A 15,251-nucleotide genomic window follows, 5' to 3' on the forward strand; every position below is an offset into this window, starting at 1 on the left:
CTGTTTCCCCTTCTTCACCCCACTCTTTCCATCTCTCTATGCTTCCCTCCAAGAATCTCTCTTCTTCAATTCTCCCTCCTTTCAATGAGTCATTGCTCTCATCCTGATGAACTGCCCATCTCCCTGTCTCCCCTCCTTTCATTGCATCCATCTATTCACACCCTTCATAAACTTTGCATTTGTATCAGATAAGGCTGGGATTTTAGTACAAAACCAAGGCACAGTGGTGAGTTTGAGGAGAGGAAAATAAAGAAGCTCCACTTCTGATTTCTACAGCCAGAATAGAAATTCAACCAGCTTCCAGCTGTGAATGTGTTGAAATGTCTGAATATAAAGAAGGATGTTTCCGGGAAAAGATCTCGCCAGCTCAGTTGGGCGATGAAGTCAAGTTGAAAGGTCAGCTTTGACCACGAGGTTTAGATGAAAAGAAAAGCTGCGTGTGGAAAGTTGTGTGAAAAACAGCAGCGACACAGAGAGAGGGGGAAATGGGAATGTGAGAAAAAGAAAGATGAGGATAAAGCAGAGAGAAAGGAACAGGGGGATTGAGGGAGAGGGATGTGAGGGAGAGGGTCAGACAGGAAATGACTCCATGACTCTGTCCTCTGTGGTGCCAGAAACCCTGCGGTCACTGTTCTCTTTTCCTCTGTCTTTTCCATTTGACTGACTATTAAAAAGACAGTCCAAGCAGCATTAAAGGAAGAAAAGAAATCACAGAATGAATAGTCATTTCTCTCACTCATCTGGGAAATTTGATAAAACAAACCTTTGTATTGAATATTCTTATTGACATGAGCTGAGTCATTTTAAAAATGGCCAAAAATCTTCCATAATTCCCTTGAAATATAGTTGTAGGAATGGATGTAGAACTACACAATTATATAGCCAGGCCCTCATGAATCCAAATAAATTCAGACAATAGAAAATAAGTTGTTCCTATGATCTTCATTGGATTATCAGGGCTACAGAACAGGCTATGCCTACAGACACCCTATCGTGCGGGAGAAGCCGAGGCACAAGAGCGAAGTGGAGATCCCCGCCACTGTCACAGCGTTCATGTTTGAGGAGGACAGTGACGCCACACGATTGCCCTTTAAGTTCCTGCAGCAGCGGCAGCAGAGGGAGAAAACACGCTGGCTCAACTCACCCAACAGCTACACCAAGGTCAGCGTGGAAGGTGGAGAGGAGCGCTACAACAGCCGGACTACCACGGTGAGCAGTCAGTGTGTGTTTAGCTGTTGTGATTAGCTTCACCTCAAAGTGGGCAATAAAGTTTCTTCTTTCTCATTAAAATCTCCTGTATCCAGAGTTGTCGCCTCTTCTAAAAATAAATTATACTACACAGCCATCTAGAGGCTGAAGAGAAAACTGCAATGGTCTTGTTTTGTGGTTGCCACAGTATGTTGAGTTGAGTGATTTGAGAACATCAGTTCTCCCTTTTTTTCTCATCACAGTGGATGAAGGCGGACGAAACAGGAACTCCAATCCGGATTGAGGACGCCAACCAGTTTGTCCCTCTCAACACTGACCCCACTGAGGTGCGAGAGAAGAGGAACAAAGTGAGTGCATCTGTAATTGCCGCCAACTTCACCATTTTTAGCGATTACCTTATGCTGTGATTCACATTTAAAGCAGAGCCATAAAAATATTGACATTTTGAGAATCTAAAAGGACTGACTGCACTCAAATCACCAGAACCAGAAATGATACATGAGTGAAGAACAAAGAAGTATTGTTTTAATTTCAAGTTCTTTATATAAAACCGTGAAATACGTTTAACAAAACTGAACTGAGGGGTTGGTGTTTGAACAAGTGTAGCTAAAGCACATGCCAAAAAAATTAAACAACCTTTTAAACAAACCATAATGACTTTACTGTCCGTGTTGAGACTCGGACAGTAAGAGCTTCACTGCAGTTCAGTGCAGGAAGGGATAGAGAGACACTTATAATACTGAGGTATTCTGTAAAGATAATGAGAGAATATTTCAGTGTAGGCTAAAAGTTCATGGCTAAGGAAAACCTGAAATGGTTTTAATTTGATTAAAAATTTTTAAACAATTTAATATAATAACTATATTAAAAATGCTTGTGACATCTCAGTGTTGCACTGAGTTAAAACTGACAGTATATATGAATAACGGTGTCTATTGTATATTGATATTCAGCCTAGAAACATATGAATAGTATTTTAGTTTTGGTTCATAGTGCCCAGCCTTAATTCCCACTAAAATACATATTTTCACAAATTATTTTTAGATTACATTTTGTAGGCTATCATGAATATCTATCCACATATTTTTAAAACCTTTGTTTCCAGATATAACACGGGACCTCATGTCAATCAATCATGAGTTATTTGGGGGGTGAGTTCATCATTCTGAGTTGCTGTTAAGGCTTCCTGGTGACATCATTGTGTGTTTTGTCCTGCTACAGATCAGGGAGCAGAACCGGTTTGATGTGATGACATCAGGGCCGCGCTCTCAGCTCCTTGCAGGCATCCCCGTTGATGAACCGCGACGGGTGAGAACTTTCTTTATTTCTGAAACTGTCCGATTCTGTTGTGCTAAACACTTCTGCCACACATGTTTTCAGGTTTCACAAAACCACTTGTAAAGCAGATTGTTGTTGTTTTTTTATGTTAAAGTTAAACAAGAGGTTTTGTTTTTTAAAAGACAAAAAAAAAAGTCAGACAATAAGGACACTATTTTTCAGTAATGGCAGATATTAGGAAAAAAAGTTGGTATCAACCAGAGCAACTCAAAGAATTCAAAGTGAAAACAAAGCCCTACAAAATCAATTCCCTATTGTTAGATTTTTTTTTTATTAGAATCTCAATTGTTTTGTTTTTTTTTCAGTTATTTTATGCTGTAATATGCAATGATGATAACACAGTGTAATATATTTATTTTAATTCAGTACAATAAGAAGAATGATAAACATGGTTCAGTGATACTGCGTTCTGTAAATGCCTGTAAGTGATGTGTCCACGTATAATGTCACAATAAAGAAAACATCTTGGTAGTTTGGGCTGTAGTACGAGTTGTGAGCAGCACATTTTGCCATGAAGACAGACACACAGGCTCCTTGAGAGCATCACTGCCCACCTTAGGCTCAACTCATTGCTCTAATTTCAGCCTCCTCGTCTCCTCTCTCCACGTCCTCCTGCTTGTGACCCATAAATCGTTTCAGCAAAATATTTTGAGGGATGTTTCAAGTCCTAAAACAAACCTGGAGGAGAGAGGATCGAGGAGAGATGAGGCTCGTCTGAGGAGCTGTTAGAGAGGATACACTGCTTTATCCTTTGCTGAAGGTTTTATAGCAGCTGCAGCGTCTAAGGAGGCATGCACATTAATTCACATTTCAAACTGAGTTAAAAATAAATATCTTTTTTTTTTAATAAACAGATTTGATGCTGACAGTGATGATTAGATAAAGTGTTGCAGCTAAACATTGGTTTGATGATGCAGTTGTCAGACGTCGTGTTTAGTAGGCATTGGTTTAAAATGATAGCTCTGAAGCAAAAACATCTCATTTTGTCAAATGCCTCTCACCTCATCTCCTCTCTCCTTGTGTCTGTCCTTGCCTCCTCTGCTCACACCTCTGCTGTGAGGAATTAAGATGTAAATACAGGAGTTGAGTGTGTGCAGTTTAAGGGATAAGGAGCTTGTTGTGTCAGTATGGCTAGTTTAATGACACCACTAGATGGAGGCAAGGGAGCATGTTTTGCCAAAGGAAAATGAACCCTTTGAAAGCTGCACTATAACAGGAAGTGGAAAAACACAATAACTGTTATGAAATTTACAGGATGATTAAAGTAAAAATATCTGATTGAGCCACGCTGGTGCTGATGGTTTTGTGGTGTCTTGTCTTGAAGGATCTGGGGCAGATCAAAATTCTGGTAAATATTCATTGTACTATTGCTCCTGTTTGCAGTGGTTCTTATCTTACCGTCCCTCTTTTTTATTTTTATGGTTATTCTTTTTACTTTATCATGTATCCAGAGGAGAAAGCCCTGCATGTGGTACTGCTCTAAGATGGACTTCCATTATTAATGTATTGCACCAGTTTTGTTTCTGTTTTACACAATGTTTTACTACTATTTTTGTGGACTGCTGAAATGTGAGGATTTCTTAGAGCATGGTTGTCATCATGATGTATTTTTACACACAAATCTCATTTTAAATGTCATATTATGAGTATGTTGCGTGTGCATGAGTGCGCTTTGTTTTGCAGTGTGATGGAAAAGGTAGAGGAGATGATAAGATGTGGTCTTTTTATCTTCACATGACCAGTTGTAGTTACACTGTAATGACTCATTGTCTCTCTCTGCCACAATCAGTGTTTGTGCCTTTTTTTTCTTCACATTTGTGCATTTACATCAGTCTGCAAGTGTGTCTTTGTGTGCATGTGTGTGTGCTCCCATGCTCACCCCTCTCCCTGCCTCCTCCCCAGCCATACGTGCCCACAGAGGAGGAGCAGATGGCTCCTCTTCCTCCCAACCCTTTTAGTGAGCTGTCAGAAAAAGAACTGGAGGAGTACCGCAAGAACGTGGAGAGAAGGCAACTGGGCCTCAGCGGTACGACACACACACACACACAAACGTGCAAACTCATGCACACACAGTCAGAAGAAATAAAAAATCCTTCAAATCTGTGAAGGGTCACTTTATAACAAAATATTGGCAGGCTTGAAATGAATCAGATCAGTGATCAATATGCGAGCCACATCGGGAGAGATTAGTTTGAGGAGGAGGAGTTAGCTTCAAAGTAGTCTTTCACCCACTGAAAGAAGATATAAGGAATGCATATCCTTTTCAGACCTCCTGAAACATTTGCTTGCTTCTCGCTATGATGCAGCAGTAGCACCATTTGATGTGATTTCTTGTTTTCAAGATATGGGACCTTTCATATGTTGATGAGAAGAGTAGAAAAAATACATTAGTCTCAGCCTGTGGAGTTCATATTCTTCCTAGTGTTGTAAGTAACTGTTTTTAGAAGATAAGACCCTCATGGACAGATATGCTGTCTTGTTGAAGTTGTTAACAAGCAGCTCAGACTAAACAGCTGGAGCAGATTTCATGTTGAACTTAAACAGCTCTCCCCCTCCTCATCCTGAAATCTTGACGCACAGATTGGTTGCAACACATCTAGCGTTCGAGTTGTGCCCTCCCAGTCCCTCAGTTGGTGAGAAACGTTTGTGTAAACTCAGATTTGCAGCCTGTCTCATGAGCAGCAGTCCCATTGGCTCTTGTATTTCAAGCTGAAAACCGCAGCTAAAAACGTTGCTCTGTGTATAAAGAAACGTTGGCAGAGTCGGACACCGTTGAGGTTTTCTCATATACTTCAACATATTGGATCACTGCTGGGTCTGTCTGTGACAGAGATATTTTTTATCAGCTGTTCAGCATAGTGAATGAGCTCCATATGTTAATGTGACATTAACTACAATATTTTCAATTTATGAAGCTTAACTGCTTATAAAAAGCATAAATGTATCAAAGAAAATCAGAATGGTCTGTTGGTATGAAGTTAAGCAGCTTTTGAATTAGTCTAGCTACATGGTGACACATCAAACTAGAACTACAATGTGTTAGAAATTAAAAACTGAGCTAATGATAACTTGATTTTTATACAAACATTCCTTTGTTTACATTTTCTACCTCACTGAAGAATGTTTAGACTACTGCTCCCCTCTCCTCTGCAAAATTACGTCCTCTTGCGCAGGCATTAATTGTGCGACCAAGCTGGGAGTTGGAAGTAATCTTCGCAGTGTGTTCAAGTGCAATATTTTTTTTGTCTAGATGCTGATGGCATAAGGTTAAAGCAGCAGTGGGACTTTTTTTGTCTGTGGTTCTTGATATTAGTCTGGTGCCCTCAACACAGATACATCTTTTTACATCAGCCTTTGTTCCCACAGGCTCTACTGCTGCCGTACTTGTGTTGTATCCACACACACACACACACACACACACAATAGTCAATGCTAATCATATTAGCCCTCAGTCCTACTGTCTCTCAGAAAGGGGATAAGAAAAATCAATAGAGAACAGATAGTGTGCGTGTTGGGATATGGGGCATGTGTTGATGCATGTGATAGATGAGTCCAAATGTGCTTTTCTATATGTGCATATGAAAGTTGTGTAGTGTGTCTGTGTATGAGAGGCCAGTATGACTAAGATAGCAGACCGAACTGACAGCAGGTCTTCACACCCACCACATGAATGAGGCCCGTTGCTAAGACACTGTTGCCCCCACAGCCCCATGAATCCCCGGCGACCCATCTGGATGCAAGCTGGAGTCCGTCTGGAGGGGCCTGATACATGCTTGGCCTGCACACACACAAACGGGCACACTCATGCTTAAAGGCTCAGCTTGTGATTAGTCGTGTCCGTAACATGTACACTAATTTGTTTTATAAACCAAAAGGCTTATTTTCGCATTAAATGTGAACAATTAGTCAAAGCACACACAGTAAAGTGCACAAATATGTACATTTTATTTGCTTATTTTAACTGTGGGCTGAGAACTGTCTGATGTGGGTTCTGTGAGAGATGCACTTTCATAAGAGCAATTTTCAACTCGACGGGATGCAGGCAGATTGCATTCAGCATTTTAAACTGACTTGATGCTTTAAATCTCAATATTTTGCTTGTAACCCATTTTTTTCACACCATACATGCAGAATTTATGAGCACTTTGAAGTGCACACACCAAGCTGTTCCACTGCATCGCTCTGTATTCTGTGCTTGGAGGAGCTATGAATGACTGTGACAACGTCCAGCTGAATGTGTGCTAATATAAGTGATTTGGGAATGTCATTCACTTACACTAATCAGTGTTTAAAACTACTAAAGATGCTGATGCTGAGCCAGATTCTAACATTTACTGTTCTTATAAAAGCTATATTAAACTGCTTTTAACATGTATGAGAAACAAAAAGACAGGTGCTCAAATACAATCCCAATTCTACTGTCTGTTGTGATTTAAATATTGGAGTTTTGCAAATCATTGCACTCCATTTTTATCTACATTTTACATACTGTCCCATTTTTGGAATCGGGGTCGTATGAGAAGCAAAGTTCTGTAAGCTTAGAAAGGACATTAAGTTTTATTTTCAAGGCATCATAAAAATGTTAAATCATTCCCAGTTCTGAACTCATGATATTTAGATAGTGTTGCTGTAATATTACAGAGAGAGTTTGGCCATTTATATATTTCATAATAGTGTAATTTTTTTTTTAGACAGGTTAAAAGGCTGTTCAGACTACATGGAAATAACATCAACTACTTTTGAATAGTAGTCGTAGTTGTCATAATTCGATTCCAGTGAAACTGAATATACATTTATATTGCTGAATCACTGAGCCATGGCTCATTGCAACAGTGCATTTAGATTTGTAGTGGAGTAAAACTGTCAGTGCAGGGAGACAGAGCCTATTCTGGTGGTCCTGCATGCAGCCATTAAGTTGCTGCTCATAGCATCTGCCTCCTCACTGAGATATTAGGGCTCAACAACATCTTACAAAGGATGTTCAGCCACCCGCAGGAATGAAAGAAAGAGTCACAGCACAATGAGAGCCTGATGATCAGCAGACTAGGATTTTTTTTAAAGTTTTGTGGGAAAACAGCTGTGCATGGCCTGATGTGTGTGTTACCACTAATCTCTCAACCTCCCCCCTCCCTCCCTTCCATCCCCTCCCATCCTAAATCCCTCCAACCTCTCATGCCATTCATTCCTGCTGTGGTCCCTCAACTTTTACCCCCCTCCTCACACACCACACTGCAATCCTCTCATCACTCCTTATTCCCTCCCCCCGACCCCTCCCCACCCTCCCTGCAGATGGCGAGCACGAGCTAACCTCTGACGACGGCTCCACTCTCTCTCAGTCTCTGTCTCTCACCCAGTCTCCGCAAAGCACTCCAGCTAAAGAAGGTATCACTCACACAGAGAGACAGAGACACACAGGGTCTTTTTCTGAATGATCCTCGCTGCCATGCTGTTTGTCTTCAAAATCAGATGTGTGTCAGTGTATGAGCCTGAGGGTCAGAATGCTTCTAAAAAACACTCACTGTGCAGTGCTTACACTAATTAACATAAACGTATGCTGTACTAATGATTTTTTCATACAAAAGCAAACCTGTCTAAATTAAACTTTAAATGTCTCATTCATATATTTAAGACCTCTCTGCCCTGCTCATAATACATTTTTAATGTTGGTCATGAAAATGTATCTGTGCCCTCTAGAAAATGAGAATTAACCTTAAAAAAACACTTACTTTTAGGTCATTACGGCCAGAGCTGCTGGTTGTCATTCAGTTCGGTACAACGTTGAGAAGTTGTACAGATATCTTTGAGATGGATAATCCATCAGATTTGTCACCAACCTCATGTTTTAAAAGCTTTTCCTTTGGTGACATCTACGATTTCAGAGTTGAATGTAAAAACTTGTGCAAGGCCACTGATACACTATCCATTTTTGAACGTATAAATCCTGAAATGAGCAATGTTTGTTTGCAGTTTATAGAAAAAATGTTTTGAAAATGTTCTACATGAAGATTGATACCATTATCATACATGAATGGGGGTTCAGAATACACCTTACATCACCTCTAAAGTTTACAAACATGCTTCACCTATTGAATTTTTATAAAAGATGGCTGCAAATGTTTCCTGTCCCAGGTTTTCACAGCCAGAAGTGTGGAAAAGGAATGGAAAAGGGCGAAGTTTATCCACACTGCAATCTTTTCCTAAACCTAAACAATACATTTTGTTGCCTGAACCTAATCTCTATCTCTCCTCTGATTCCTAAAGAATTTCTAGTGGAACAAAATCTGAGAGAAAATCTTAGGGTTTGCAGGAAGCCCAGAAGGTACCTTTTTTTCCCAAAAGCGGGGCTACGTTTGAGTAAGAACCTGAGGGCACTTTGCAAATCTTTTGTATAGTTAAATTCTTACTCAAATCAACCCCATCCATAATCCTTAATAATTTAAGTTTTAACATATAACAACCTAATTGTTTCTCCTGTTAAGTTAGGTATTTTGTAATGGGGATCTTTGGTGTTTAATTTGCTTTTGGGACCACCCTCAAGTGATCGTTCTAGGAACTGCAGTTTTGTCAGGTGGTTTATCATTAATTACTATGTACCGTATTGTAGTCATGTCATGACACAGAACACTTTTGTGCTAAGCTAAATTAAACCTTCTCATAGCAGCAGCTGCATACTTCGCTGTGAAACCAGTGCTTATCTTCTTATCAAACCTCTGATACAATGGCAACGTCTCCACCAAAATGTGGGAATGTCAGTCTTACATGTACAACTAATTGGAATCGTCAAAAATCTGATATTATTCCAGTTTTTTGTGTAAAACACAACACACCTCTTGGACCAATGGCACAAGCATTCAGTATTGTCGTGACATTGCATGTTGCTGCTGTTTGGATAGACAGTATTGTGTCTATGAACACATAAGTTCTTGCGTCTGACATTTGAAGGTAGTTGATGTCCTTCCAAGAAACACAAAGATCACAAAGGCCCCATTACAAGTTGTAAATAAAAGACACTGTGGGATTGAGTTCCTGTCAGCTTCCTTCCAGCACAAACACGCAAAACCACACAATAGCAATTATCCAGTGACAGCACATTGACTCAGGGGGCCCATATTTTCTGACGCCACCGTTATGAGGTCAGCCAGTTGTTATGCTGAAACCAGGTCAGTTGTTGTACGTGCTGCTTTTTAATGTCGCCCTGTGTGCTTAGTTAGGATGAACATAACCTGAGAAGGCCTGGATGTTTTTGTGTAGTAACATGATAGCAATGTCCTTGATTCCCTAACCTGCAGTTCCAACGCAGAGAAAAAGGATGTGACACTATCAGGCCTGTTATGTGAACATTCATTACGGGAGTGGGTTCACTCTGCTGTTCAGAGCTCCATTTTGTTAAGTTGAAAGGAGGGCAGACTCTCTGGGCTATCAGGTCACTGGGGTTTTTACACGGGGATATTATGAAATATGTAGAACACTATCTCCCGTGAGAGTGGGAGGAAGTGGAAGCTCAACACAAAATTAATGGAGGTGGAGTGTTTAGTACATCTAACAGAAGAGCCTCGCAATCTCAACTAAAAAAAAAAGAACACTTTTAAAATATTATCCTGCTTTGGAAAAGCTACAATATTTAGTTCAGGGCTCCAAACTTTTAAACTTTAAACTGAAGACACCACCATGAAATGCTTATTTTTCCATATTACACACTGTTCTGCACAGACAAAGTAATAACATTTACTTTGTCACAACAATCAATGGAAAGCATATAGGTGTTGATTAAATGTGTGCATCTATTAATAGGGTATGTTTTGCCTCTTACCGCCTCCTTCTCTCAGAGAACCAAAGGGGCCTGATGAATGGCAAGGACAACCATGATGAGGAGCTGTCAAAGCGTGTCAGTCAGCTGACTACCAGCGTGGAGAGCGTGGAGATCACCGTGCACTCCGGAGAGAAGATTGAGGAGGCATTGTCCCCCGAGAGCTCCCCCTCCAAGTCACCCAACACCAAGAAGAAGAAGAAGTTCCGCACCCCGTCCTTTCTGAAGAAAAACAAAAAAAAAGAGAAGACGGAGGCCTGAGAGCAAACCGGCAGCAGACGCCTGGGTTGGCAGGAAAAGCGACTGCTTGAAGAAGAAAGAGGGGCCACAGCCCCCTTTTCTGTTTAATGTCTTTGTTTTGTCCTTGTTTTCAGTGTCTTTTTATGTCTTTTGTTTCTAATTTTATTTGATTTGATTTTTTTTAACAACAGGTTTTATGTTCAAAAAGGCAGAAGATCGATTTAACAGCAAAAAATGTTTAAAAAAAAAAAAGAGAGAGACAGAAAAGAAAGAAAGAAAGAATAGATCTCTCCTTTGCAAAGAAACAAGTATGTTTGGGAAATTTTTGGGGTCGATGTGTTGGTCCACAAACAAAAACTGCAGCAGACGAGGGATGAGAAAGGGCAGATGTTAATGTGTCTACACACCTGATCACTCAGTACTCTAAGCAGGGCTCCTTGGAAGTGTCATTTCAGGCCATTAAGATCCTAAATAACTGGCGGCTCCTCCTTTTTTTTTTTTCTCCCCAGGCTGAAAACTAAACTTCGAGCCACTCTGTGTATTTCCCTCATAGTCCGATTTTCTGAAATGATTGAATTGCAGCATGAGTGTTTTAAAACTGCACAAGTTGATTATGTTTCTCCCTGAGTCTGCATAGGGATCTGAGAAGCCACATAAAATTTCAAGTCACACTGGAAAACTCGTTTTGAGAAAAAAAAAAACAGCCAGAGGGTCTGTGTTGATTTACTTACTGTGGGAGAAGTTTTCTCTTCATCTGGCTCTCTCACATTATTCAAGCTACTTAAAGTGCAGGCTTTCTCTTCAGCTGCTTGTGGTTGAACTACAGACAGGTGAAAAGGTTGTGAGACTAGGGATAATGAGGATGAAGACTGGCAGCCTATCACAATTCTCATATTTATGTAGCATTTTCATATCTTGTCTTCTTCATCTCAGTGTTTTTGGTTTATTTTCTTTGCCAAATTTAATGGAAGAATGGGGGACAAACAATCTCATTTTAGTAAAGCATCACTGTTTGTTTCTAGTTTCTCATCTCATGAAATTGGATTGTTTTTACTGAACACAAATTGGGTATTAGTTGACCCTGTTTTTTACTCATTTTTAAGTTTCAAAGAATTCAAATGTTATACGCATGTTTTCTCTTTTTAGCAAGAACTGAATTTATTTGGCTATGTTCTGTAGTGATGCCTGATTGCTCGAGTTATATCCTAATCTTCAGAGCACAAAGTTACTATATAACACAGATATATGAAAACTGGATATGTTGGCTATAGGTTTTGAACTATATATTTTTACTCTGTTGTGCAGCACTTTTTCTTGTGGTATATATCACACATGTCAGTCGCAAGTGGTTTCACCAGTGAAGGAGATTGTGAAGTATTTGGTAGAAGTTGTGCAAGTAGGAAGTTAAGGCATGGTGTCTGAGAAAGGTCGGGACCGAGAAAGTGGGTCGAATAACGAAAGAGAGATAATCTCATTGGTGTCACACATGAAAAAAGATTTCTACTTCTCAAGTATTTTTGCCGAAATACAACATCAAACAATCATCAGTCACCAGCTAAATTAAGAATCATGGGTAGAGTGGAGTGGGGATGTCTTTTGTGTGGTGTGTGTGTTTTGTTTTGTTTATTTAAAAAAAAAAAAAAGAAGATTCAAGCCCTGTTGTAATTTTCCTTCAATACCTTATATGACAAGGGTTGTGATTCTCATCTGCCTGCACAGGCATTATGACCCCAATAAGGACCTCTGTTAAATCACCGCAATGACTGCATCGACACCCCTCAGGCTCCAAAATCTCAACTTAATTATAGTTTTACAAGTTGCCACCTTCACAGCTCTGCTTCCTTGCTTATTTTGCCATTCATTTCCTCCAACAACTGGAACATTACTGTAGGAGGTCATGTGAACATTTTATTTTTATTTGATCACAACGCAAGGCCGGACATTATTTACAGAGCCTGCCCTCGTGTAATTTCTCTTGTAAACACAATCATGTTGCAACAGTCAGATGACCCCCAGCTGAACTCTGCTCAGCTAAAGTGTGATGGGTTGCTACATATCCTCCCCCAACAGTTTAACTAGATGTACCAATATCCCAGCTAGCAATGTGAAGTATTGGATTTGGGGTGGGAGGGTGCAGGGGCGCATCTTTAGCTGTGTTAAATGATAGCAATTTTTTGGCTTTGGGCAAAGAGCTGAGGTCACACAACTAAACGTAGGAGAAGGTGTGAGTTTGGAAATGGAAGTGCATATGTGTGTGTAGTAGAGAGGGGCAGGGAGAATGGACAACCTGACACTAACACACCATGTTTTTATCACTCAGACTGTCTTATTTTTCCTCTCTTCCACTGCATCTCTCCTGCTGGAAATGTCTTCTTTCATCCTCCATTTGTACTGCAGTACATTTTTTTTCTTTTAGTTTGCTGAGAGCACTAGGCTTCTTTTTCTTTTTTATTAACAATTTTATTAGCGGAAAATGTTCCCAGATGAACTGAATGTGCATTGCATCCATTTTCTCCTCCTCTGTTTCCAACTGTTTGCACCTTGCTTTACTCATGCCTCTCTAAATACCTTTTTTTTCTGGTTAAAAAATTTCAAAAATATTTTTAAAAAATTTTAAAAAAAGAACGAGTTTTGCTTTGGCATGCCAGAATGAGCCAAGCTACTTTGTGACCTGTGAAAATCCTATATAAATGGTTATCTAATGGAGTTGCTTTTAGATGTATTGCTAACCTGTGTAAATTCACAAATAAAACTGTATTTTAAGAAATGGAAGCTCATTTTTTTCGTGTTTGTGCATCACATTTCATTTCATTCGAGTTAAGTTCAACATAATCCATGCACTTGTTTACTTTGCCATATCATGGATCGAGAAGAAAATGCTCATAGCAGCCTGTAACACAGTTGTGGGACTTTTGCCAACAAATTACTTCACACTGAATGTGAAAGAAAAACATTGACTGGTGCCTTTAAAATCTGTATTCTTTATGTTAACATGAAAATGTATATTATGCATGTGTGAAAACTGAAAGTTTTGACATCGATTACGTGTGAATGTGACGGTAATTTCTACAGTCATGGTAAAAGCAGAAAGAGAGTAATTATGGAATCATGATATCGGACATTTACCGACACCAGGAGATATGCATAATGTCATGATCTTTTGGCCATGTAAATAGGTGATCCGGTACTGGAATTTAGAAGAAATATTATGTAAGAAGATATTTCATTCAGATGGTACACCACTAATTTCTGGCAATTTGTCTTCTTCTTTCAGCATGAAACTGTTTTACTTTTGTGCTGTAATGCAGTTTACCATTCTGTTTACTTTGGGACTTGTGGTACAAAGCATCTTTTAAACCAGTTCCTTGAAAACACTATTGTTCAACATTTATTCGCTTTATCGCTTTGTTTTTATTGACCGTTATTAAGCATTTTATTATTTCCAACAATGGCTACCTATGCACTTGGAAATGGGCCATGGACCATGACATATATATGAATGCACCCATATACATGCAACCTGTGAGTGCAGTTCACATGTAAATGTACAACATTACTAGGACAGTGTACTCCACCCATTTAGCTCTGCATTCTTTTGCCTGGCTCACAATGAACAATTTAAAGTCCCACTCCAGCACTTTTAAATCCCCTTAAAAGCTCATATGTCCCTAAAAACTGTACATTTGAGTTTTTGACTTAAAAAAAAATGTAATGGCCTTAATATCATTTTCGATATGATTGTATGGTCTATAAATATGCTAATCTGGCCCCGCCCATATCACCACCCCCCAGCAGATGACACTGTCTGCAATGTTTACTCTGACTCTATTTACACAAGGCTCTTTTGATATTGGGGTAATTTGAACGAGAGCACGATTGTTAAGAAGAGGAGATTTCAGAATGGAAATGTACCTCTTGCTGGTCAACAGGATCTCAGCTAGCTCGGTTTGGTTGCAGCAAGCTCCCCCAGCTGGTGGCCTTTGCAGCTCTGCCAGCTTGCAATTCTTACTCGCGGCTGAGGGCCGCAGCTCTTCACTTGGCCTAACTTTCTCTGTATTCTCCGTGTAGCTTGTGCTAACTTCTCCACTTGATTGCACAAGCTTCTTTGTAGTACATGAGTAAAGCCCCACCCACACACACAGAAACAAGGGTCTCACTTCTGTACCAAAAGGCAGATAAATAACCTGTGTAGTCAAGTAATGATCCTTCAGGTAAATACTGTTGACCTATGTCAAAATGTAAAGGTACAAAATCCTCTCTGACAACCAATGGTAAATACTGCTGCCTTTCAACAAATGTTTCAAATCTCAGCTGTGACCTTTGTGTTTAGAGTCTTCATGTTCCTCCTGTGCCTATATACTGTTTTTTTCTGGGTACATACTGTCAAAAACATGCATGTTTTAGGTGATTGTAATAGGTGATTGTAAATTGTCTCTAAGTGTTGTGGTTGTTCCAGATTAACATCACATGGCAGATACGTTACTGTACCAGTACACAAAGGCACAGTTTAGTCTCTAGGGATGAAGAATTGTTCTTTTTAAGCTATAGCCATAGGAGCTAAAAATGACCCTTCTATAGTTCATCTGAAAGGACAAAGCATATGTACCTTTACGCTACTGCACGTTGATTTTTTTTAGTGTGCAGCAAGTTGTCAAGA

At 39.7% G+C, this 15,251-nt stretch overlaps 1 protein-coding gene across 5 annotated transcripts in view; it reads left to right on the forward strand.

Moving 5' to 3' along the window:
• Window positions 1-13,361, forward strand: part of add3a (adducin 3 (gamma) a) — a 96,681-nt gene extending 83,320 nt beyond the window's left edge. For 3 of the 5 annotated variants that reach the window (XM_072384526.1, XM_072384527.1, XM_072384525.1), the window contains 6 exons: window positions 958-1,209; window positions 1,452-1,556; window positions 2,431-2,517; window positions 4,450-4,573; window positions 7,837-7,929; window positions 10,374-13,361. In XM_072384526.1, coding sequence (XP_072240627.1) covers window positions 958-1,209; window positions 1,452-1,556; window positions 2,431-2,517; window positions 4,450-4,573; window positions 7,837-7,929; window positions 10,374-10,615 — 903 coding nt within the window. In that variant the 3' untranslated portion in view covers window positions 10,616-13,361. The remainder of the gene's footprint in view (window positions 1-957; window positions 1,210-1,451; window positions 1,557-2,430; window positions 2,518-4,449; window positions 4,574-7,836; window positions 7,930-10,373) is intronic. The other 2 variants (XR_011915361.1, XM_072384528.1) reach the window with 2 other exon arrangements.
• The last annotated feature ends 1,890 nt before the right edge of the window (window positions 13,362-15,251 follow it).

Source organism: Leuresthes tenuis, unplaced genomic scaffold (genome assembly GCF_036924035.1).
Source record: "Leuresthes tenuis unplaced genomic scaffold, fLeuTen1.0.hap1 SCAF_4, whole genome shotgun sequence".
Lineage (NCBI taxonomy): Eukaryota > Metazoa > Chordata > Actinopteri > Atheriniformes > Atherinopsidae > Leuresthes > Leuresthes tenuis.